The sequence below is a fragment of the Peromyscus eremicus genome, chromosome 1 (genome assembly GCF_949786415.1).
Source record: "Peromyscus eremicus chromosome 1, PerEre_H2_v1, whole genome shotgun sequence".
Taxonomy (NCBI): domain Eukaryota; kingdom Metazoa; phylum Chordata; class Mammalia; order Rodentia; family Cricetidae; genus Peromyscus; species Peromyscus eremicus.
In genome coordinates, this window is record NC_081416.1 from 81,729,601 (window position 1) to 81,755,964 (window position 26,364).

Genomic DNA, 26,364 nt, shown 5'->3' on the forward strand with positions numbered 1-26,364 from the left:
CATGATTTTCATAACAGAATACAGCTGATATATAACAAGCCAAGTAACACCAAAAACTCCTTGGGATTTGGCTTCCTCTGGAGGAATTCCCTGATCCCTCCAGGTAGTGACTTTGCCATAACCAGCTGAGTTCTTATGATATATTCCTGCGGCCTGCAGCACGCTATGATTGTATTTTTATTTAGTTATTTTTATTTTATTTCCATGCATTTTTAATAAGGAAAAATATCTATGTATGTGAACTCTTAATGTACCATCTACTTGGCTGATAATCACACACACACACACACACACACACACACACACACACACACACACACACTCCAGATCCCATTACTCCATTAGGATTTATCTCAATGAGGGAAGAGCATGGTGGAGAAGGCATGTGGGAAAGTATGGTGCGATATGGTGTCTTCTATGCCCCACGGCTTAAATATGGATGCAAAAGCTTCATTTTTTTTTTAATAAAACAGACAAACTCAATTCACAATTATGCTATGAAGAAATTGTTATTCCTTACAAACACACCTGCAAAAGGCACTTGAGTTATCTATGGGGTAAAGGTGCTTGTTGCCAAACAGAGTAAACCCCAAACTCAGTCCTGGAACCCGCACAGTGGAAAGAGGGAACAACTCCTCCAAGTTGTCCTCTGACCTCCACACAAATGTAATGACATGGCTGAGCCCAAACATACAAAAAAGAAAAAAGATGGGGCTGGAGAGATGGCTCAGTGGTTAAGAATACTTGTTGCTCTTGTAGAAGACGTCAGTTTGATTCCCAGCACTCACACAGTGGTTCACAACCATTGGATCCAGGGGATCCAACACCCTTTTCTGACCTGAGGGCATCAGGCATGCATGTTATGCACATACATGCAGGCAAAACACTCATACAGACAAAATAAATTAAAAAAAGAACCCTCAGAAGGGAAACAAGGGTCATTTCTGCTGTGCTGAGAAAAGAACCCATGTTGTGTACATGCAAGGCAAATCACCACCACTAAATTATAGCCTTTCCTTTTCAATATATTCTTTACTTTTCAATTCTATGAGTGTACAGTATTTTTTTTTTAAATCAGCTTTTAAGCAAGTATGAAATATATAATTAATATAGAATCTTACTTGGCAGCTTGGACATCCGCACCGGAAAGGTTTCCTTGAGCAACCGCTTTTACTTGGTCGTAGGCAGCCTTGATAACCTAGGACACACAAGTGAAAAGTGGTCATCAGTGGCCAGAGCCTGGGGCTTCCAAGGTAATCAATGCCCTTGTACTGAGGCAAAAACACAACAGGAAATTCTAGTATCTACTGGAACTTTGTGGTCACCATGTGCTCCTTAAAGCCACTGTTTATACCGATCTGTGGGTTTCATGTGAAATGTTCTCCTGATGCTCCTATGTTTGAACCTGTAGCAGCTGGTGGTGCAACTCTGAGAGGTGACAACAGAGTGTTTGGGACATGGCCCAGTGAGCAGACACAGCCACTGGGCTGGGCCTGGAAGGACAGAGCTCCTCCTGCTCCTGTTTTCTGCATCTTAATCCAGAAGATGTGAGGAGCTGCCTCTGTGAACTCCTCCACCACACCCTCCTTTCTATGACAAACTGAAACTGAGACAAAATAAAGCCTTTTCCTTTAGATTTTGACTCTGTCACAGCAATGAGAAATGAAGCTGCACTGATACACACATACATAATATAAAAAGACACAACTGGTAGTATCCATGCAGCTAAGCTTCTTACAAACATCAAGTGGCATAGGGCAGAAACTGGCTGAAGATGATGTCTCTTCCTTGAGGAAGATAGAACTATGATTTACTAGGAACACATGCAAACATTAACCTGGAAGGCTTGTACACACTTGGGACACCAGAGTCCAGTAATCAAAAGAGAAAGAATCCAAAGTTTCACTGACATGGGTACTCAGTACATATTTGCTGAACAAATAAATTAGGATCTGACCCAGGATTTTCTCCACCTCAATCCTGACCATTCTGGACCCATGGCTTATTATTCTCTGAAACCACCTAAATTCTAAGACTTTGATTTCCCTTCCATATTTGTTACTCATTTCCATGGCCACAACCCCAGACTTGTACATAACCTAGAACTGCCTAAGGTTCCACAATTCCCTCAGTCTCCAATTCCAAAGCCATGGCCTCACTCTTTAATCATCTTATCCTTATCCTCCCACTTTATCAAGATCTCTAATTTGTCTACTTCCTCTCAATCTGTCAGGCCCCTTGGCTTCTCCAATTGGCCCACATTCACAAACCATCCCTTCAGTAACTCTTGACAATCTTTTCAACTACTTCGGATCTTCTTCCTAGTTCTAACTTGCCCACTTTCAGGACTCCAACCTGGCATGAATCCTATTACCCACTTCCTTCATTTTCCTATGAGGGGAGTGAATGCCAGTGAATAAAACTTATAAACCCATTCTGGATGATTATACTCTGAATCCATGGTCACTGTTTAAAGGAGACCTTGGACATGTTGCAGGTCCATTCCTGCTTTTAGCCATTTACTTCCCCAAGTCTCATACTTTCAAGTTTCTTTTCCCCTCCATGTGTGACTTAGTATTGTCTTCCAACATTAGCTTTTGTTGCTAAACCAAAATGTCCTGTGTTCTAGATTACCTGCTCTTTCCCCAAATTTGAACCATTTATTGTTTTCTAACTTCCGTATCTGCTCGAACCTATCTTTATGAACATTTCCTTCAACTTAAAACTCTCAGTGTAAAAACTGCCCTATAACTCTTCCAGCCTCCTCTTTATAGACCTAGCTCCTCTTGCCTCCACCAACCTTTCACTCCTTTGCACTCAGTACTATTTTCTCTTGCTATTTCCTCCATGCCTCCAAATCACGTTACTTCCCAGAACCTCAGCTGGTTTTCTTTCTGTTTTTTTGTTTTTTCTGAGATAAGGATTCATGTAGCCCAGAGCTGGCTCAGAACTCACTATGTAGCGGAGGTTGATCTTGAACTTTTGATCCTTCTGCCTCCACCTGCCTAGCACTGGGGTAAAGAGTACTGGATTATAGGCATGTGCCACCACACACTGTTTCTGTGATGATGCTGAACTCAGGGCCTCATATGTTATAAGAAAGCACTCTACCAATTGAGCTACACCGCCAGCCTTCTTACTAACACCATCTCTACAATGAAGACCCATAAATATGCATCTTAGACTTGACCTCTCCTGAGTTCTGAAATACAGATGTCAGAACCACATGTCTAAACAGAACCAAAGTATGCATTCCTTTTTCCTGTAAGCATTAACATACATTTTGAAAAAGTTTTCCCTGTAACAGATTATTCAATTGTATCATACCATAGAGATCCGTGACAAACCATCATATTCAGACATTTCACATTTAACTAAAAACAAGGCAATGGGAGAAAAGCTTTGGGAGTTAATGAGTTTGTACTTACATCTCCAGCAGCTTCAGCTTGGGAGATAGTGTAAATTCCAAAGAGCCCAGAATCTGAGTAGCTGGCATTAAACGCAGAAACCTAAAATACAATGGAACTTTACTATATAATATTTTTCCTGGTAGAAGAGATCACAATTTCCTCTATGTGGTTTGGATAAAAATGTACACCTTTGTAATATAAGCAAGACAGATAATAACTTAATTCTGGTGAGGGTTGAACTATTCTGTATAAATTCCCTTTCCAAACTGCAAAGCTTTAAAAAGTGTTTGTGTCATTTAAACCTTCCTCTTGTATTGCGCTTTTCAAAGCTTCTCTTGATGACTAAGGGCAGGACAAATATAATTACAGCATACAGTATGGAGTGATGAGGACTGTACCAAGCGTCTCACCAATTTACTTGTACTTCTCCTACAAACTAAAGGCAAAGGCCTAGACACAAATTTTGCCTAGTGACATCTAAGGTAGCAAGAATTTACCTCAGAATTTTAACAGGGTTAGTCAAGTTTCAAGCTCCTGCAGTTGACCTTGAGTGCCAGAACAGCACTGTATAGTATTTATGTGGACTATTTAATATAGACACACAGACACATCTTACCAAAGTTGTTAAAAGATACAGATTTTCACATTCTTGAAACAGATTTATTAACTCATGTCCCTGTGAATGCAGTCCGAAAAGCCCACATTTCAAACCTGTGTGCCCCCACATTTAGCCTTCTTACATGGTTTCTGGAGATTGCATTTGGGTCTTCATGCTTGCAAAGTAAGCACTTTTCCCCTCCCTTCCCCTCTGCTGGAACACTAAGTATGAGCTTATATTTGTTCATTCTGAATTTTAAAATCAGACTATCATTAATAGATAATCAATATTGTTATCACAAATAACATGTTTCTGAAAGCTAAAACAGGTAATACTGACTGCCTGGACTCACATCAAAAGGCTGTTGACTTCCTTTCGCAACACTCTGGCTCAGGAGGCTGGTGGTGTTGCTGCCCCTCTTGACATGTGGTCCAGCACCAAGAAGATGCTGAAGTACACTGAATGCATTTGCTTCTGCATTTCCAATGGCAGCACTTTCTGCTACAATAGCAGCATGGACCAAGTTGTCTCCATTTTGCTCTCGAATTTCACCTGGGATCATGTAAGGAGGGAGGAGTAAGAAAAAATAGCTTTATTACCATTGGTTTTATTCATCAGCATTCTCTATGACACAGTACTAATTAAGATTAGGGTCTGTGTTTTGCCTGGTTTTCTCCACTCAAAGCATGTTTAACATAATACCTGAGCCATCTAGTTCTTTTCTTCTGTACTGATATTGTTTGGTAGTAACAATCAAGCCAATACTGCCCCCACATGCTATTTCTGCAGAGACATGCCATTGGCATATGCTATTAAACCAGGAGAAAGAATACTTACCTCCACGGTATTTGGCTTTTGCACCAGCTAAACCAAGGCCACCCCTCATGTTGAGAAATTGTTCAGCAACCTGTTTTAGGACAGAATGACTCACACCTGTTTCAATAGAAGCAAAAACAAAGTTAGAATCACTGTTTGTATAATTATAAAGCATCTGTTTTTCCTTGTTTTAAAATATGTAATTATTAAACACAAATATAGGCTTCGAGACAGCTCAGCAGGAAAACGCACTAACTGCATCAGTCTGGAGACCAGGGTTGGATCCCTGGAACCAACCTGAGGGTGGAAGGAGAGAATCAACTCTACAAAGTTGTTCTCTGACCTCCACACACGTGCTGGTGGCATGTGCTTAGCTGCTAATCATGTACATATACAAACTAATAAATTATTTTTTAAATAAAAAAGTACACAAATATTATAGAAATTAACAGCAAAGAAAAAACATTAATCTTGCCAAAATACCACTCTTCCTGGTATCAATTTACAATTTGTTATTAACTATTATATTCATCTAGATGTTTTTCTGTATAGTTACTAGTATATGTTAATTTTATTTCCCTTTAATTCTTTATTTTTCAAGACAGGGCTTCTCTCTGTAGCCCTGGCTATCTTGGGACTCACTCTGTAGATCAGGCTGGCCTCAGAGACTCACCTGCCTCTGCCTCTTGAGTGCTGGGATTAAAGGTGTGTGGCACCACTGCCCAGCTCACTTTTATTCTTTTGTGGGTGCCAGTGGCTAAATCTAAGGCCTCAAGTAGGCTAAATACATGTTCTACAACTGAGCTACATCCCAACACCCTATTATAAATGTGGTATTATTCTCTTTAATGTTTCTAACTTGTCTTCCATAATTTGTATATTTCTAAGTGGTTAGAAATGGCTATAAAATATTCCACTCTATGGAGGCATCATTTATTAAACCAATACCTTCCTAATTGACATTAATATGTTTCTAGTAGCTGTTAGAATATTGCACTTTACATCAAAGGGCAATCAAGAGTGAAAAGACAACCCATGCAATAGGTTGCAAGCCACATACCTGATAAGGGGCTATATCATATCCAAAATAAAGAACCTTTAATAGATATATTCAAAGGGTGTCAATTTATACTCCACCAGTAATTCTTTTTCTTTTGGAGATAGGGTCTCACTATGTAGCTCTGGTTGGTCTGGAACTCACTATGTAGACAAGGCTGGCCTCATACTCAGAGAGATCTATCTACTTGCTTCTGGAGCGCTGGGATTAAAGGCATGAGCTCAGCACACCAATAATTTTTGACAGCGTGTACTTCTCCAAATCCTAGGTAATACCAGGAAGTGCCAACCTTTTAATTTTTGCTAATCTCAGATTAAACTTTTCTTAGTTATTAGTGATACTCTTTGCGTATAAAAATTTACCTTTGTCACAAATTTTGCAAACATTGTCAAGACTATAAAGGAAGTAGTAAAATACTGGAATTTGTTTCCCAAACAACTAGTAATTAAAACCCTATCTATACCATCTTCTTACAGTTTTTAAAATGTTCAACCCCATGCATATGTCATACAGTTTAAGGGGTTACTCTTAGGAAGTAAACTGACACACAGGCAATCTCAGACTTACCAAGTCCAACAAAAGCCATTCTTGCACTTGTGAAGTGGTTCTGAACAAAGTAATGTAACTGAGGAAGTAAAGAAGAGCTATTAGATCACATTAATATAAACACAAAAGCTAAAAGAGTACATCATGACAGGAAAAAATTCCCAGGTTTGAATGTTGACATAATGGAGTATGGAGGATTAGGTATTGCTCATTGTGCTGTGACTTTATCACTAAAAACTATAGCTTAGAAGAACAAGACCTTCACTGGGCTCATGGCTCTACAACTCTCATAGAAATTCTAATAAAACCACGGAATTTAAACAGAATGAATGGTGTAAGAATTGTATCTCAATTAAAACTGAATGGATTGCTCTGAAGAAGTGCTTTCATGTGCCATACAAGTGTCAAAACCAAAGTTTGGATCCCAGAACCCACAGAAGTGCCAGGTGGCATGGTGACCTGCCTGTAATTTCAGCCATGGAAGGCAGAAACAGGCAATCCCAGAGCTCTGTGTCTGATTGAGAGCGCCTGCCTCAATATGTAAGGTGGAAGAATGATTGAGGATGATTCCTGACTTTAGCTTTGAACCTCCACATGTATGCAAAACATGCACACACATACACACATCACACCACAGTACAAAAATGGAAAAAATATAAAAAAAAGAGTGAAAACAAATTACAAGTATATGCTGGCTTGAAATCAAGAATGAGACTAAATTTATGCCCTTAGTATTACATCTAATTTGCTGTAAAGACACACAGAATCATACACTATAAACACCCTGTGATAAACCTACTATTACTACACTTCTACCCACTGTTTCTTTTTTCTTTTCTTTCTTTTTTGAGATAGATCTGTCCTACCCATTTTGAAACCAATTTGTCTAAAACTTTACTTTACCAGGGTTTCTGTGATGGTTAATCCAGCTTATCAAACTGATCGAAAAGACCCACCCTAAATGTGGGCTGGGATCCAGGACTGAACAAATAGGAGAAAGCTAGTGGAGCACCAACATTTGTCAATCTGCTTCCTGACTGCAGATGCAATGTGACCAGCTGTCTCACACCCCACTGTCATGCCTTCCTGCCATGACAGACAATATCCTTAAACTTTGAGCCAATATAAACTTTCTTCTTCCTCTAAGTTGCTCTTTTTCAAGAATGTGATCATGTAAAGTTACCAATACAGTTTCCAGTACAGATGACAGAATTGTCTAAGGGAGTGTAATACAAAAATTATCACTGTTCCTAAATTCCCACTGTTTCTGATACCCCATTACAGATGCATGAAGTCAATTCTAGGTGGAATCTTAAAAACCAGTCAACTGAAGCCTGATGCAGTGGTGCACACCTCTGTGATCCTGGTATGTTGGAAGTTGTGAGTCTGAGGTCAGTGTAGGTTATTATACAGAGAAAAAAAACCCAACTACTCATTCATCCGACAGCCACACGTGGTTCCCAAAAATTAGTGAGATTTGGGAATCTTGGTTTATCCTATCTTAGGCTAAGCAGACAAAGAGCAGGACTAGCATCTATCTTATTAGGAGTAATACTACCTCCAAGGGGCTAAAATTGGTTTTGAGGTCAGGAAAAAAACCCTCATTTTCTAGGAAAAGTGTCCATGTACTCAAGTTTATAAGCAGAGACACACTGTTCTGCACCACAGAGGCACAGTATCTCCTGCGGGTTCAGAGAGTGCCTGAAGTGTTCCTGATGAGAAATACTGGCTCAGCATGCACCAGCTTATCAAGAAGCTGTGACCTAAGACTGGTGAACATCTGTGGAGTCACCTTAGATGGCTAAACTATGATCTTTCTATGGATGTTTTTCTACCGAACTGCTAAAGTATATTACACTAATTTCCTTAGTCTCTCCTTAGTTGAAGAATACATTAAAAAACAAACTCACAAACCAAGACATTAATGACCTTTGAGACCACTGAGTTTATCATAGTTAACATTCTAGTATTTGTCTATGAATAGTTTGTTGTTTTAAATGGGACTTTTTGGTCTATCAAAATTCATAAACTGCCTTTATTTAAAATATGCTATGGAATGTTTACATATTTCTCAATATTTGTTTCTTTGTAAAAAATAAATTGCATTAATTATTAGGGTGTATATGAGTACAGGCATGCCTGTGCTATGGCAAATATGAAGAGGCCAAAAATAACTTTGGGGAGTTGGTTCTCTTCTTCCATGGTGGTAGGTGGGATCAAACTAAGGTCACTGGATTTGTGTGGCAAGAGCTTTTACCTGTTAGCTATCTCACTGGCCCTCAGTTAACATTTCTCAACATATGAACAGTGTGCCATTCTACAACAGGGAGCTTACATAACTAAGCTCTTAATGCTGGATAATAATTTGTTTCTAATTCTCACAATTATACAGTAATGCTGACTACACATCCTCCCAAGTGCTGGGATTAAAGGCATGTGCCACTACTGCTTAGGTAGATTTTGCTGTGGAAAATCCTTTCATACACTGTGATTGGTTTAATAAACAATCTGACTGGCCAATAGCTGAACAGGATAAAGTTAGGCAGGAAAGCCAAACTGAAAATGATGGGATGAAGAAGGGCTGAGAGAAAGGAGCCACGAGCCAGACAGAAGGAGTCAGACATACAAAATGGGAATAGAGGTAAAGGCTACGAGTCTAGGGGCAGTACATGGATTAATAGAAATGGGTTAAGTTATAAAAGCTAGTTAGTAATAAGCCTGAGCTAATGGATGAGCATTTTGTAATTAACATAAGCTTCTGTGTGTTTATTTGGGACTGGGCGGTTGGGAGAGAAAAACTCTGCCTCTGTTTGTATATGGTGCCCAATGTGGGGACATGTACATTCACATAAAGCCTGAGAAAGTTAAAAAAACAAAAGGATTCTAGACACACAAAAACGAAGCCAAGAGCAGCTTCATAATTCATGTCTCTCATGCAGGCAATGGTAGAGAGATGGGCCTGGTAGCAGCATGAGGGCTTGAGCTATATAGCATGGTGGGTTCCCACATTCTCCAACATGGGCCACAGTACAGAGAGGCTCCTCTCAGCCTCTGCCAGCATGAGGTATGGCGGATTTAGAGTTTTTGTTCGTATAGGCAAAAAGGGTTAAATAAACAAAGAAAGGGTAGATTCAGACAAAAAAGCCTCTCAACAGGTCACAGTATGTTTAAAAAATGTGGGTAGGCTTGGGAGAGAGAAGAGAAAGGGTAAAAACAGACACAGATTTAAAAAATGATTTTAAAATAAAGTCCTTAAAAAGAAACTAGAGTAATAAAATTATGATAAGCCACATAAAGATAGGAAATACACAGAGTCTGGATTCTATATTTTATTGTGTTCTCTTTAGATTTTTTTGACTGTTAATGGGCTAATGATAACTGCTTAAAGATATTTGATTGTGAAAGCTACTAAATTAAACCAACTTATGTATTTTAAAATTATCTTGACTTCAAATTTTTAGTCAAAAGATATGTTACTTTGGGGGAGAGGTTATGCTTTTGTTTCCACAGGAAATGAGAAGCTGTGGACTCATTCTGGGTTAAAAATAGCCAGGAGCCAGGCGGTGGTGGCACACGCCTTTAATCCCAGCACTCAGGACACAGAGCCAGGCAGATCTCCATGAGTTTGAGGCCAACCTGGTCTACAGAGTGAGATCCAGGACAGGCACCAAAACTACACAGAGAAACCCTGTCTTGAAAAAACAACAACAACAACAACAACAACAACAAAAAACCCAACCAAATAAAAAAATCAGGTTTGATCGAGAAAGACCCCTTGAAAAATCTCCACTGGGAACTGATGGTTCCCAGGTGATCCAGTATTCAGAACACTTCCAGGCTGCTGACTGAGATGATCCAGCCTCACAGAATACTATAGCCAAGATTTCACAATTATCCTAAATTTTCTCAGGGTCCCAAAAAGATTACCAGTGCCCCCAATCAGCAAGAAGTAGTCTAGACAACTATGCCCACATTCCCAAAAAATGGATTATAGATGTCTGTCCTTGTTTAGGAGATTGGTTACAAATTGTTATCAGTCACAGTAGAAAAAAGGTTAAACAAAAGAGTTAAATTCAGAGATCACTTTCTAAAAGAAGAAAGGGGGATATGATATAGAAATGACAGGATAAAAGGGTAGATTACTGAACCTACTTTAATCCAAAAAACAACTATTAATCTTACATATTTTACATTAGTATGGATTTTGGTTTATTCATACAAATTTAAAGTTAATTTTGTTATACTGTATGTATATTTCTACTCATAGAAATATAAACTCATATTATGTTTATGCAGCTCATTTAAAAATGTAATATATAATTAAGAAGTACAGAAGAATAGTCATCTATAATAGCAAACTTATAGTCATGTTAGTTAGGTTTGCAAGGTCAAACATAGATATATTTCAGATAGATAGGCAATCTTCAAACACTTCAGGGACCTGCAGAGTATGGTATTTAAAATGTTTCAAGAACGTAGACTTTTTCTCCACAGTGAGACACATCTGCTTCTGGCAGCACCAATTACTTCAAAAAGAGGATGATGGGCATCAAAGAAACTCCATATGGAGTTTGTTTCTTTATGGCAAAAGCTAGCCATGTGGGCAAAGAAACTGCCCTTGCCTTAATTCCTGACAGTTACTGCCAAACTGGACCAGCAGGACACAAGAAAGGTGACTGCCAAACTTTGCCAAGACAAGGTAGGATAGTCCTTCAAAATTCCCTGCTTCACAGGAAAGTCTGTCAGATATGCTAGGCCTTTAGGCCAGAGTTGGATGACCCAACGTCATAGAGGAACTTTGGGTGATTGTCCAGGCAGCCTTGATGTTCTTGTTATTAAGTAACATTTCATCCTTCTGGGGTCTTTGATGGAGTTGAAGACTAAATAATTATAATTATAGTTTTCCTTAGTTATAATAGAAAGTAAATTAGATATAAAACTTTAGACTTACCAAGATAGATAATTAAGTATTTTCTCTAATTGCAAATGCAAATGGACTGAATATTGTAATTATAATTCTTAGTAACTATTTTGTTGTTAAAGTTAAAACTTTCCTTTTTAATTAGAAAAAAGGGGGAAATACTGTGGAAAATCCTTTTGTACACTGTGAAGATTTGTTGCTGTGATTGGTTTAATAAACAAACTGACTGGCCAATACCTGAATAGAATAAAGTTAGGCAGGAAAGCCAAACTGAGAATGATGGGATGAAGAAGGGCGAAGGGAGAGGAGTTGTGAGCCAGGGAGAGAATGAGTCAGACAGAATGAGTCAGACATACAAAATGGGAATAGAGGTCAGGCTATGAGTCTCAGGGTAGTACATGGATTAATAGAAATGGGTTAAGTTATAAAAGCTAGTTAGTAATAAGCCTGAGCTATCAGCTGAGCATTTTGTAATTAATATAAGCTTCTGTGTGTTTATTTGGGACCAGGCGGTAGGGACAGAAAAACTCTGCTTCTGTGTATGGGATTTCTTAAAATCAGAAGGTAAAACAAAAACTAACAAACATCCTGAATTAGAATGTTTACTACAACATGGTCTGGTGGCTAGGCGTCGATAATCTTAAAATGCAGTTCCATCACTTACTTGCTCTGGTGTTACTTTCCCCATCCTATAGTTAGGACAATATAAGGGATTAGCCAAGGTATTCTTGTAGGCAGCATCATGCAAGTTCTCAATGACACCTGAAAGACAGATAAGCAACAGGTAGTCAAATGTATGGATGACTATGGTATTTAAGAGCCAGCAATAAGCCTATACAGAATTCAGATTCAAATTTGCAGAAACCTGAAATTTGTTACCATACAATATCTAGTAAATTTTAAAGCGGTGCCTGTGGAATGCACAGAAAAAAGGCGACTACAAAAGTTGTCTCTGTAAGACAAGCATAATTCATTTAATCTGAATCTGACTTTACTTCCAGGTTCCTTCCCTGGGAAATGAGGAAGTTGCTAGGACACGGGGAGCTATGAAAGTGGCAAGCTTAGGTTAATCACTAGTTTGAGGGAGTCAAAAGTTACCGTTGACCTGGACTTACTCTTTACTGGTGTCCTAGCACTGCTGTCCCTGTCCCTGGCTTCGGTGCCTTCTCTGGAACTATATTTCCTACATCTGTTTATTATTTGGAAATACCTCATGATACCCAGCACTGTGTTAGTTACTAGAAACACAGAGATGATTCAGATATAACAGCCACTCTCAAAATGTTGAGGGGGAAAATTATGAAATAAAATTGTTATAAGTACAATGTTAGCAGGGAAGTGTGCAGCTGGGCACATGAAACAACAGTAGGAAATGAAAAACAGTAAAAGAAAAACAATCTGGGAAGTCTTCTAGAATGATTGAGCAATTCCCAGGTGAGTAATTTGTGAATAGCATAAGATAGGGAGGAAACAGACAAAGAAAAGTCTAATTTGGGGGTGGGAGTATCTGCCACTTCAATTGGTTTAATAAAACACTGACTGGCCAGTAGCCAGGCAGGAACTATAGGTGGGACAACCAAACTAAGGATGCTGGGATGAAGAAGGGCGAAGTCAGAGAGATGCTAGCAGACACAGAGGAAGCAGGATGTGTAAAATGTGAGGTAACGAGCCATGTGGCAGAGGGTAGATAAGAAATATGGGTTAAAGTGTAAGAGTTAGCTAGTAACAAGCCTGAGCTATGGGCCATGCATTTACAATTAATATTAAGTTTTTGTGTGGTTATTTGGGAGTGCTGCCGGAACAGGAAAACTCTGCCTACAAATGGCGACCAAACATTTGGCAACTACACCCACATAAAACCTAAGAGAGCTTGGAAAAGGGTTCTAGACACACAGAAATGGAGCCAAGAGCAGCTTCCTAGTCTCATGTACCTCATGCTGGTTGTGGTACAGGGATGCATTTTCTGCCTGCTGCCTGTAGGCTTGAGTTGCCAGTGAGCCATGAGCTAAGCTGAGTGGCGGGTTCTCATAGTCAAATATAAAACAAAAAATCATCTTTGCTGACTTGTGTACAATGCACAGTCTATACTTGTATTAATACAGCAGGCCAGGTTCATCACAAATCACAGACAAATGTATGCCTTAGAACTTTGTTTCTAAAGTAAGAAACACTGGCTATTGGAGCTGGAGAGCTGGATCAGAGGTTAAAAGCACTGGCTACTCTTCCAGAGGACTCAGGTTAAATTCCCAGCACCTACATGGTAGCTCATTCTTTCATGCTGGCCATGAGCTAAGCTGAGTGGCGGGTTCCCGTAGTTTCTCATGCTGACTGCAGTACAAAAAAGCATCTCCTGGCAACTGCCTGTGAGAGGGGGCCATCGTGTAAATCACCATGTGCTCCTACCATGTGCTAAACTGAGCAGTGTTGGTAGCTGACATAATAGTTTAAGATTTGCCTCATGGGCAGTGGTGGCGCACGCCTTTAATCCCAGCACTCAGGAGGCAAAGGCAGGTGGATCTCTGTGAGTTCAAGGCCAGCCTGGGATACAGAGTGAGTTCCAGGAAAGGCGCCAAAGCTAAAAAGAGAAACCCTGTCTTGAAAAACTAAAAATATTTGCCTCATGTGATCAAAAAACAAAACAGATTCTTGGTAAAACAGACCCAGACAGAAAAAAAACCTCTAAGCAGATTACAGTGTGTTTAAAAATATACACAGGCTTGGGAGAGAGAAGATAAAGAGTATATATAGTCACAGATTAAACAAGATAGTTTTAAAATAATAAAGTCCTTAAAAAGGGAGTAAAGTAATATAAATAAAAGAAATAATCCACATAAAGATAGAAAATACAGAGAGTCTGGATCCCATATGTTATTGTGTTGTCTTTAAATTTTTTGGCTGCTAAGAGACACTGGATTATAAAAGATACTAGATTAAACCAACTTATATATTTAAAAAATGTCTTGACTTCAAAATGGAAGTCAGTGCTCACTTCAGCAGCACATATACTAAAATTGGAACAATACAGAGAAGATTAGCATGGCCCCTGCGTAAAGATGACATGCAAATTCGTGAAGCAATTCCATATTTTTATACTGTACCAAGATGATAATAGGAAAATAAATAAATAAATAAATAAAAATGGAAAAAAAAAAGAAGTCAAAAGGTATGTTACTTTGGGGAAGAGGTTATGCTTTTATTTCCATGGGAAATGAGAGGCTATGAATTTGTTCAAGGTTAAAGATGATCAGGTTTGATCAAGGAAGACCTCTTGAAATCCTGGCTATAGACATAAAGAAATAAACCTAAAAAAATCCTACAAAACATGTAATGTATATTTTACCTGCTCAAATATAAAACAAAAACATCATCTTTGCCTGACTTGTGTACAATGCACAGTCTATACTTGTACTAATACAGATATGTATGTTACCTTTAAAAGTTTATGTCTTTTCAGAACAAGGGACCAGACACTAATAAAAACAGATGGCCCAAGTGATCCAGCATCCAGAATGGCTTCAAGGCTACTAACTGAGATGATCCAGCCTCACAGAATACTATAGCCAAGACTTAACTATTATCCTAAAATTTCTCAGGGTCCAAAGATTACCAGCGCCCCCAAACAACAGGAAGTAGTCTAGAGAATGACACACACATTCCCAAAAAATTAGTTATGGATATTTATTATCACTTAAGGGGGGGTTGGTTACAAGTCGTTATTGATAATGGTCAAAAAAACATTAAACAAAGGAGACTGGATTGCTGGGATCTCATTCTGAAAGGAAAAGGGGGGGTATATAGAAATCATAGGATAAAAGGGTAGATTATTGAATCTACTTTTAAACCAAAACAAAAAACAAAAACAAAAAACAACTCCCAAAAAACCCAACTACTAGTCTTAAATATACGTATATTTCTATTCTTGTTTGAGGTATTATGTTTATGCAACTCATAATAGTCAAACTTGCAGCACCAATTTACTTCAGAGAAGATAATGGACATTGAAGAAACTCTATATGGAGTTTGCCTTCCTTATGGCAAAAGCTCGCCATTTGGGCAAAAAACTGCCCTTACCTCAACTGCTGACAGTATGCTGTCCAAACTATACAAGCAGGACACAAAGAAAAGAGACTGCCTAACTTTGCCAAGACAGGGTAGGACAGTCCTTCAAAATGTCCTGTTTCAGAGAAAAATCTGTCAGATATTCTAGGCCTGTAGGTCAAAGATGGATACCTCAATGTTACAGAGGAACTTAGGGTAACTGTCCAGGCAGCCAGATGTCCCTGTTGTTAGGTAACATTTCACCTTTCTGGGGTCTTTAATGGAGTTGAAGACTAGATAGTCATAGTTAAAGTTTTCCTTAGTTATGATAAAAGATAAATTAGGTACAAAACTCTAGAGTCACAAAGATAAAATAGATAATAGAATTTTTTTTTTCCCCTGAGACAGGGTTTCTATGTGTAGTTTTTGTGCCTGTCCTGGATCTTGCTCTGTAGACCAGGCTGGCCTGAAACTCACAGAGATTCCGCTTGGCTCTGCTTCCCAAAGGCTGGGATTAAAGGTGTGCACCACCACTGCCTAGCAATAATAGAATATTTTCTCTAATTCTGCCAAATACAAATGGACTAGATATTGTAACTGTAATTCTTACTTGATAACTGTTTTTGTTGTATATAGTTTTACTATGTTAAAGTTAAAACTTTCCTTTTTAATTAGATAAAAAGGGGGAAATGTGGAATATTCCTTTACATTGTGTGAATATATGTCACTATTACTGGTTTAATAAACAAGCCGACTGGTCAATAGCTGCACAGAATAACGTTAGACGGGAGAGTCAAACTGAGAATGCTGGGAAGGAAAAGGGCAGTCAGAGGAGTCACCAGCCAGATGCAGAGTGAGTTGGACACACAAAATGGCATAGAAGTAAAAGCCACATGGCAGAATGTAGATTAATAGATATGGGTTAATTTAAGTTGTAAGAGCCTGAGCTATCAGCTAAGCATTAGTAATTAATATAAGCCTTTGTGTGGTTACTTGGGACTGGTGGCAAGGGGAAAAAAAATCCGCCTACAGGAGGCACCAACAGAAAGAAAAGATGTAAGGGCAGGAAACAATAGCTAGAAAGAAGAAAAGCTCTTCAAAGTCTTCACTGTTAAGGAATGAAAAATGTTTAAGGAGATAGGTATGTTTAATCTGATTTGAACATTACACATGTAGACAAGTATCAAAACGTACATGGTTTCTGTTAATAAGCACAATTTTTATATACAAATTATCATAACAAAACTAAGAGAAGGGGGCTGGGGTCAGATGAACGCTTTAAAGGCTAGGTAAGAGTTTGGGCTCTAACTTATAAGCTGTTTTTAAAGGACATTCACTTGGTTTTCATAGCAGAAGGATCACTGGCAAGGAATCCAGAGTTGGGACTAAATTAGTAATCCTAGAGGTAGAAATGAGTACAGCACCAAGAGACATAACAGGATGTTTTGTCAGAATAAGATGAGGGCAGGAACCCTCCTGTTGAAAAGCAGCCACTCTGCACATATAAGTTCCCTCTCTCTCTCTCTCTCTCTCTCTCTCTCTCTCTCTCTCTCTCTCTCTCTCTCTCTCTCTGTTTTTAGAGACAGGGCTTCCCTCTGGGCATTCCTGGCTGTCCTTGAACTTGCTCTGCAGACCAGGCTGGCCTCAAACTCACAGAGATCCACCTGCCTCTGCTTTCCAAGTGCTAAGATTAAAGACGTATTTCACTACAGCCTGGCTGTAAGTCATCTTTTCTACAATTCTATCATTTGATCACATCCCTCTGTGACACAAAGCATCACCACAAAATATTAGCCACACGAACCTCTCACTAAGTTACAGACAGGTTCTTTCTTGAGAGCCCTGCATCTGGTCTCCAGTGCTAGTCAGAGCCACTATAGCTGGTGCTCACTCTTGTCTACCTGTTCATCTTTGCTCCTACCAGAAGCTGTATGATTCTAAAAGTCAGCAGTGTTTGTTTAGGGATTTGTTTGGCTAGCCGTATCTGTCAAGATTCTATAATCAAACATTACAAATATCAATACAAAAAAGTTATTTTAAGAATTATGGAGTACGTTTTTTCTTATATTTTTTATTGTGAAAAATTTTTTCATATAATGTATTTTGCTCATGTTCTTCCTACCCAACTTTGTTTCCCCCTACTTTAAAAACAAACAAAACCCCAGAAACACATACACTCCCACAAAAATAGAAATTAAATCAAACAAGCAAAAGACCAATAAGACAAAAAATGTGGAGTGTTTTGGAAGGATCCTGTTAAGTGATGACAGCAACAAGTAACAGTAAATTACAACAGTAGAAGCATTAAATAAACTGCTGTTGGGTTTGTTCTAAGCAAAACAAAAACAAAAACACAACACAATGAGGGACAGGGAGAACATGCAGGATTTTACTATCAATTTGCTCACCACCAAATGTGTAAAACAATACAAATGTTTAGTAATAACAAAACAAACAGGACTCTTAAATAATGGAGCACATTTTGGGAGGTATTTTCATGTCTATATAGGTTTTTCTTCACAAATATCTTCTCAAAACTAGTATCTTGGAAGTAATGGAATGGAATTGGCAAATGTACTTACGAGTCTGTGAATTCTGAAAGGCCACAGCTTTGTCAATCTTTAGCTGAGACTGAAGGGCAGCTACTTCCCAACGGCGAAATTCTGGTGCTGTGGTAACATTGAGCAGGAACTCCATCAGAATTTCACTGTAGAAAACAAGTGATGAGGTAAAAAATGTATGCTGGTGTTATGACACATACCTTCAATCTGACATCTGGTAGGTGGAGGCTGGGGGACTTTGTCTTCAGGCTAGCCTAAGCTATGGAGTAATACTGTCTTGAAAAATCAAGGCCTTGGGTGGGAGCTCAAGGATAGAATGCTTGCTTGGCATGCCCCAAAGCTCTAGGTCAGTGGTTGTCAACCTTTCTAACATGCAACCCTTTAATGCTGTGGTGACCCCAACCATAAAATTATTTTTGTTGCTACTTTTTAACTGTATTTTTGTTACTGTTATGAATCGTAATGCAAATAAGTATCTTAGGTGAACCCTGTCAAAGGGCTGTTTGATCCCCAAAGGGGTCATGATCCACAGGTTGAGAACCACTGCTCTAGGTCATCTCCAGGACCACAACAAAATGTGAAATCAATATTTAAGATACTAAACTGTAATCTTATTTGTGGCTAGGAGCCTAATCAACACCAGATTTATGAATAATATTCCAGAATACAAGTAAGGTCACAGTGACAAAGTCAACTGAGTAGCAGCTTAGTCTTTGTTTTATTTTTTAAGTTAGTATACAAAGTATTAGGTTTCATCATGACATTTTTAAACACATTTTTATTGATCCTCCTCTCTCATCTTCTCCTCTGTTCCTCTGCCCCTCTCGACTTGGTATTTTTTCATAGTCTGTTGCTTCCTTTCTCCTTTTATGTCAGATGTTTTACTGTCCTCCTGGCCTTCTCTAATACCTTGTGGTTCCCTTTCCAGTGTCATGAACTACACCCCCACCCACATATAAACATTAAAAGCTAGGACCTGCTGAGAGAATTTGATATTTTTCTTTCTGAGTCTAGGTCGCCTTGATTAATATAAGCTTGGTGGGTTTTGTTTTGTTTTTTTAATTTTTTCATTTCTTTTACATACCCTGCCAGTTTCCCCTCCCTCCTCTCCTCCTGTTCCCTCCCCCTGCCTCCCATCTACCCCCTCTCACCGACTCCGCAGGCCTCCCATGGGCTTGAACAAAGCATGGCCCATCAAGTTGAGACAGGACCAAGCTCCTCCCCCTGTATCAAGGCTGAGCAAGGCAAACCAGCATGGGGAATAGGTTCCCAAAAGCCAGTTTAAGTGCCAGGGACAAGTCCTGATCCCACTGCTAGAAGCCCTACAAACAGACCAACAAGCCTGATATTTCTTAAAAAAAGCAGATGTTACTTCTACTTTTATTATAAACTTTTTTCTTTAGATTTAAAAGTTTTATTATGCATATATGCATAAATTTGAGTTCAGGTACCCGTGGAGGCTAAAAGAAGGCACTGGATCCCCCAGAGCAGGAGTTACAAGCATTTGTGAGTTTCCAGATGTGGGTGTTGGAACCAAATTTAGCTTCTCTGCAAGAGCAGTATGCATTCTTAACCACTAAACCATTTCTCTGGTTCCTAAACCTTTTTTGCAACTTTTTTTTGGTTAATATAATAGTGAATTTCATTATGACACACATATAGCATTGTACTATCTGTCCCTAGTAGCCCCATAAAAGCAGATGTTCTAATACATGCAAGTACTTACATATCATCTCGCATGCCTTCTATAGTGTAAGCCATGTTTTCCCTTGTTGCAGTCACACTGAATTGAAAGTAAATTACAGTAAATAATCTGAATCAGAAAATAGCTTTATATATATATTCTTTGTTAAAGCATCCAATTCTTTGTACTACTAAGCAGTGAAAAAATATTTATTCAACTATAATTTTAAAGTATTTTTAAAAAAAGAATGGCAAATAAATCTATCTTTAAAAGTAATCAAGTTTTGACACATAGTATGAAATGGATGATCCTTGAGGACCTTATATTAAGTAAGTTACTAATGAACATATTTTGTATAATTTGTTCATAAGAAGAACAAAATGAAAGCAAAATGTAAAGCTAACATTCCAATAAAAAAGATATCAAAACCAGAAAAAATATGATTGTGGCCAAGGATGAAAGGAATGGGAAGTCAGTTTATTGGACAGAGTTTCAGCTGAGGACAATAATGAAGTTCCAGAGTTAGATACTGGTAATAATTATCAAATGCCTCTTGCCAGGTGGTGGTGGTACATGCCTTTAATCCCAGCACTCAGGAGGCAGAGGCAGGCGGATCTCTGTGAGTTCAAGGCCAGCCTGGGCTACAGAGCAAGTTCCAGGAAAAAGCACCAAAGCTACACAGAGAAACCCTGTCTCGAAAAAACAAAAACAAAAAAACAAAAAACAAACAAACAAAAAAAGAAAATATTTAGGGTTGGGGATTTAGCTCAGTGGTAGAGCTCTTGCCCAGCAAGTGCAAGGCCCTGGGTTCGATCCTCAGCTTCAAACAAAACAAAACAAAAACCCTGTCTCGAAAAACTAGGGAAAAAAAAAAAGCCTCTTAATGCCACGAAACCATATGTACATTTAAAGTGGCAAGTTTTATGTTCTACATACTTTACAATGAAAAAACAAAAGGACAAATATTCAAGACTTCTTTGTAACCCTTTGATAACAATTCTCTTATTCTCCCTAACTCTAGAAACCATAACCCTAAGTATTTTGTCTTTAAACTCTTTAGGCAGATATACAGATTTATTTCACTTCCTAACTGCTCTGTAGTTAGGAAGTGAACCATTAGTTCTTTTTTCAAAAAAGATTATTTTATTTATATGTGTGCATGTGCCATGTGTGCCCAGGTGCCTATGAAGGCCAGATGCTGGTGTGAGATCCCCTGGAGTTGGTGTTACAGGTCCCCTGGAGGAACAATAGGCATTCTTAACCACAGAGATATTTCTAGCCTCAAACTATTAGTTCTTTATGTTCTATCAGTTCTATCATGGCTAGCATTCTTTACCCATTTCCTTGAACTGGACTTTTAGCTTCTAGTCTTTAAAAAACACAGGTGTGGCATCCCAGCACCACACTGCTGATACTACTGGTTTCCTCTTTGGTGAATAGCCTTTTTCTACCTTTTGTCCCCTCTCCTTTTAGTTTTTCTCTTCTCCCCAATTTATGATTTTTACTTTTCCCAATCAGAAATCTTCTGCATATTGTGTATACTATAAGTATCTACTCCCAGACACATATATCTACTGTATGCATAGCCATGTTTCACATTTTTGATGACAATTCAACAACTTTCCCCTTCTGTTTAAGCAATCTTCACTCCCTTTGCTAACAAAGAGGAGTCACCATATAAGTGAATATTTCTGTGTCCTCCCACCCCCTTTGAGACAGGATCTTACCGTGTAGTCCTAGCTTACTGTAAGCCTGGAGCTTACTGAGATCCACCTGCCTCTGCCTCCCAAGTGCTGTTATTAAACACACATGCCACCATGCCCAGCACCCTCTACCCCAAAGACTTTATTTTTAATGTGTTTAAGTATGTGTCGGAGAGGGGGTTATGTGCACATAAATGTAGCTGACTGTAGGGGTCAGAAGGTGTTGAAACTAGAGTTATAGTAGTTGTGAGCTGCCTGATGTGTGTGCTGGGAACCAAACTTGGGTTCTCTGCAGGAACAATGTACCTTTTTAACTCCTGAGCCATCTCTCCAGCCCTGGCTATTTCTTGTTACTATTTAACAAACCTTAATTTACCACCAACTGCTTCAATTCCACGGGTTATCTTGAAAGATGAAGCTCCTTTAGTAGTCTTGAAAAAGAAAGGATGCTTTCCTTAATAGTTGTTCAATGCCAGGTCTGTCACACATCACATCAAAATCTATGCTCTTAATTAGTATTAGCAGATCCAAACAGAATTTTACTAAGTAGGTCCTAATTAACATGTACTTTTTAATAAGAATTATGAGCTTCAACAAAATGCATTGCATGTATGTACATATATATGTGTATTTTTGTTTTGTTTTTCTGAGACAAAGTCTCCTTACAGGGGAGCCTGTAACTTTTAAGTAGGGCAGGAGGTTTACCTCAAACTCTAGAATGGACTTTCCTGCTTCAGCTTTCCTAAGTACTGCAATTACAAGCCACATGCCATCACACCTGGCTTAGATTTTAATACAAAACATAATTGTGTAGAAATTCCATTAGCAAATATAAGCTTACTAGACTTGTATATTGGTGAGACTTTCTGGGCGTAGTTCCTGACATTATTAGGAGACACAATCTCACTCAAATTTCCTGATCCTCTGACTCTTACAGTCTTTCCAAACTTTCTTCTACAATGTCTCCTTAACCTTAGGTGCAGGAATGTTTTGTAGATGTACCCAACAAGGATGACACCAATGGCCATGTCAAAGAGGGGGTAAAGTCCACGAGGTCTCAATCCTACAATGAACTACAGGCAACTGGAGAAAGCTGGGAATAGAGTAGGTGCTCTTCCCACACATAGAGCATATCAACTGTTGTCTGGTGACAAATGGTCAGCCTTGAAAACATGCATGTAAGTAACATGCAGATTATATTTAAGAATATATGTGTAGAAACATATATGTAAATGCACACAGTAACAATTAATGAGAAAAGAGGCCATGAATTTGAAGGAGATCAGGGAGGGTGCATGGCAGAGTTTGGCGGGACGAAAGGGAAGACAGAAATATTTATAATCTCAAAGGAGGGGGGAGAGGGAGACTTGAATATGGGAAAGTACTATTTTTTTTCCATTTTTGAAAAATTGAAAAATTTCTATTAAAAAATTGTTGCTTTCCCTACTGATTTCTTATGCTTCAATACCAGCATCCAATTGGATAATAACAACTGTTGTCTGTGGCCAACATCCTGTAGTTTTTCACTTTACATGATGGGATTTTACAGGGTTGAACAGAAGCCCTGTTTATGTCCACTCAGAATCTGGATATGTGACTTCATTAAGAAACAGGGTCTTTGTAAATAAATCAAGGTCAAATCATACTGGATTAGCAGGAACTCTAAACGCATTATGATAGGTGTCCTTATAAGAGGATATCTGGACACAAGGACAGATAGAAGTTAGCTAAGTGAGAAGAAAAGTAGGTATCGGAGTGATGCAGCTTTAAGCTGAGGATTATCTGAAGCTAGAGAGAGGCAAGGAAGGATTCTTTCCTATGGAAGTACGGTCCTGTTAATGCTCTGACTTACTATAACACCTTGACTTTAACGTCAAGCCTTTAAAACTTGTAAGAGGATAAATTTCTTGTACCCAGTTTGTATAAATATGACACAACAGCTCAAGTAAACAAATATCTCTTTGAAAGAAATTTGGCATTTCTTTCAGGCTTCTACTATTTTATCAAAACAAGGTTTGGTGTAGCGCAGGCTAGCCTCAAACTCTTGAACTTCTTGTCTCCATCTCCCAAGTGCTTGGATTATAGGAGTGTACCTGGATGCCTGGGTTGCTTTTATGTGTGTCCACACATACACTCATAGGCCAGAGGAAATAGTAGCCATGTCCTCTGTTGCTTTCTGCCTTAGACCCTTGAGACAGGTCTCCTCTCACTGAACCTGAAGATAGCTTTTCTGACTTGGCTGGTAGACAGCAACCTCACAGGGTCTGTCTATCTCTGCCAGGGGTACAGGCATGCACGGCTAGGACTGGTTTCTTTACATGGGTGCTAGGGCTTGGTTTTTTTTCTTTTTTGATTTTTTTTTGAGACAGGGTTTCTCTGTGTAGCCCTGGCTGTCATGGAACTCAGAGATCTACCTACCTATGTCTACTGAGTGCTAAGACTAAGGGTGTTCAGCACTACTGCTGATGTTTGAACTCAGGTTCCAATGCTTACACAGCAAGGGGTTTCCTAAATCATCTCCTCGGCCCCTTATTTTTCTTCTTCCCTACAGGCCTAAGACCACACACCATTTTCAAACACTAAAATAATAAAGATACTTACCAAACTAGATGCAAGACGTAGTAAGTGAGATGTTCCTAAGTTGCTGGAGTCCTCATATCTACTGCCTGCTTTAATGAATAAGCCAATTCTTGATAGAGGAGCATAGTTTTCCAGAGAAGCAATCACCAAACCATTTGGTAATTTGGTAAACTGTAGTTAAATAGAACAAAGATGTGACCAATGCCTGTCTTTTACCAAAGAGTTTAAGTAAAGTAGATGTGCTCTCCAGTGAGCAGATCAGTGGGACTAACCTCAAGATCCTCAGGCTGCAGAGATACTCCTCCAGGGGCAGCTGAAGTTTTAACCTTTGGGGCAACTTTGAGGGAATAAAATCTCTAAAAACAACAAAGACAGGTTACGTGTGCTATCACAAGAACAGTCCTTTACATGTAAAAGCATTCCATCAGCAATGCCACATAACACAGTGATCTCATGTAAATCACCGCCTTCATGGGAAGTTCAGACAAGTAACTCATTAATAAGTTTATTAGCCAATCAGTCTACCCAAGCTATTTTTTTTTTCTGTATTTCTCTTCTTTTCTTCCTTTCCTTTTTTTGAAAAAATTTTGCTACATAGCCCAGGATGACTTCAAATTTACAATTTCTCTGGGACTACAGGCTTATACTATGCCTGGTCTAAGTCATTCTTTAACTTCTATCTATTTGTGATTTATAGAGAATACTGAGTTCTCAATCTTCTTTAAAAAAACTAAGTATTTTCTTTATTTTTTAATTATTTCATTAAGGTTTCAAGTGTTTCCTTCTAGTTGTAATGTTTTCAAAGTTCTTGAACAATTCGATTGTTATGTCAACACTTTAAAAATAGATTTCAGCACTACTGCTTCTTCAATCTGTCAGTTTCTTTATTTTCCAGCTAAAATAAGCTCCATCTCTTCAATCATTTTAAGAACCTTTTCTCAAAGCCCCTAACATATCTACTGCATTTTCCTCTTTTTATGTGCTACACAAATCATATTCAACCAAGGAAGGCTCTTAGCTTCTTTGACCAAAGACCTACACCATCCTAAGATCAACAAGGAACTATTAAATCAACAGCAGATTCTCAGTATAATATGTAATAACTTGGATGATGGATCTAAAATGCATTGACTTTATTCACATATGCATATATATTTACAAGTTATACACAAGAGCATAAAGTTATTCTGATAGTCCAATTGTGTTTAGGGTTCGCAGAATTACTAATGGACATGCAAGCAAATAAATTTTCATGCTGCCAAGACTCAATAAACACGTTGCTGTCCTTTGGCAAAGGCCCTGTAAAGGCCTACAATGCTCCTATTCTGTACGACCTAGTACTGGGCTAATCTGGCTGCTGGTCTTCATTTGCTTTTAGTATTACTAATTTCCCTTCAGCCCTGCTATTTAATTATGAATCAAAAGGAGCTCTTTGTCATTATCAACTTAGTTTGCTGGATAAGGTGTATGTAGCCACTAGTGATTTGGGGCTGTAATTTCCCAAGATATAATTCCACAATATCCAAGTATAGCAGTCCACATATGATTAATCCACAGTGCCATTACCAACCAAGATTTAGGTGTTTCTGGGTAGTGACATTTTAAAAATTATGCCCTTTTCTTGGTTCCTTTCAAGAAAGACTCATCCTCTCAATTGTCATATAATTTCTATTTCGTTTTAATAATACACACGACAATTTATCCTCATGTTAAGAAAGACAGTTCTACCCTCAAAGGACTGTTAGCAATTGGTTGGTCTAGGCACAAGGAATACAACTATAGCCTATATCTATACAATTCTACAATACATTTTTGTAAGTAGCATGGAAACAATCATTCCCAAGGCCTGGACTTTTGCATCACTGTCTAGGTCTCTCAACACAGATACTACTGGCATTTTGGCGTTGATAATTCTATGCTGAACGGGCTGCTGTTGTACAGTTAGATGTTCAGCACCACCTCTGACCTTTAGATGCCAAAAGCACCCTCTCAAAGGGATGTTAGGAACAAAAAGCTCCACATGGAACCGGCTAGTAGGGGCAAATTAGCCCTTGCTGAAATTCAGGTGCTCCCATTTTCGTCTCTTGATAGCCGCTGTTTTACGGTGATAACCTGCTGACACAGGAGGTACTCCCCTCTCTGCAACTGACAACTACATAATTTGGCGTTAGGAAGGAGCCTTGAGGAAAGCCTTTAAATCAGAGACCGAGAAAATCGCCTGTTACGAACGCCGGCACTCAGGACTGACAGGAACGAAGGTACGGGCACCGTGATAAGCGTCGCACCGCATCAGTGTATTATTTATTACGCTCGCAAGCACCGGGGAAACTGACGCTCCAGGCTAAACTCAGGAGCAGAGGCCGCAGCTCGGAAAGCCAGCGGCCTGGGTGTCGTCGGCCCCCGCCCTACCTGCTTCTCCAGTGACCTTCAGGAGTCTCCCGAGAGTCGCT

At 38.9% G+C, this 26,364-nt stretch overlaps 1 protein-coding gene and 1 non-coding gene across 2 annotated transcripts in view; one reads left to right on the plus strand and one right to left on the minus strand.

Annotated features, from left to right (window-relative positions):
* The window catches only part of LOC131914899 (cytochrome b-c1 complex subunit 2, mitochondrial), a 30,094-nt gene that overhangs the window by 3,374 nt on the left and 356 nt on the right, over window positions 1–26,364 (minus strand). Inside the window, exons 2-12 of the mRNA XM_059267678.1 lie at window positions 24,187–24,270; window positions 23,936–24,085; window positions 21,701–21,765; window positions 19,674–19,730; window positions 17,969–18,093; window positions 12,013–12,110; window positions 6,449–6,506; window positions 4,846–4,941; window positions 4,361–4,560; window positions 3,429–3,509; window positions 1,122–1,198 (exon numbers count right to left, since the gene is read on the minus strand). Coding sequence (XP_059123661.1) covers window positions 1,122–1,198; window positions 3,429–3,509; window positions 4,361–4,560; window positions 4,846–4,941; window positions 6,449–6,506; window positions 12,013–12,110; window positions 17,969–18,093; window positions 19,674–19,730; window positions 21,701–21,765; window positions 23,936–24,085; window positions 24,187–24,270 — 1,091 coding nt within the window. The remainder of the gene's footprint in view (window positions 1–1,121; window positions 1,199–3,428; window positions 3,510–4,360; window positions 4,561–4,845; window positions 4,942–6,448; window positions 6,507–12,012; window positions 12,111–17,968; window positions 18,094–19,673; window positions 19,731–21,700; window positions 21,766–23,935; window positions 24,086–24,186; window positions 24,271–26,364) is intronic.
* On the plus strand, window positions 14,330–14,437 carry LOC131902830 (U6 spliceosomal RNA). Its single transcript, XR_009377116.1, has one exon. It is a non-coding gene; the product is annotated as a U6 spliceosomal RNA (small nuclear RNA).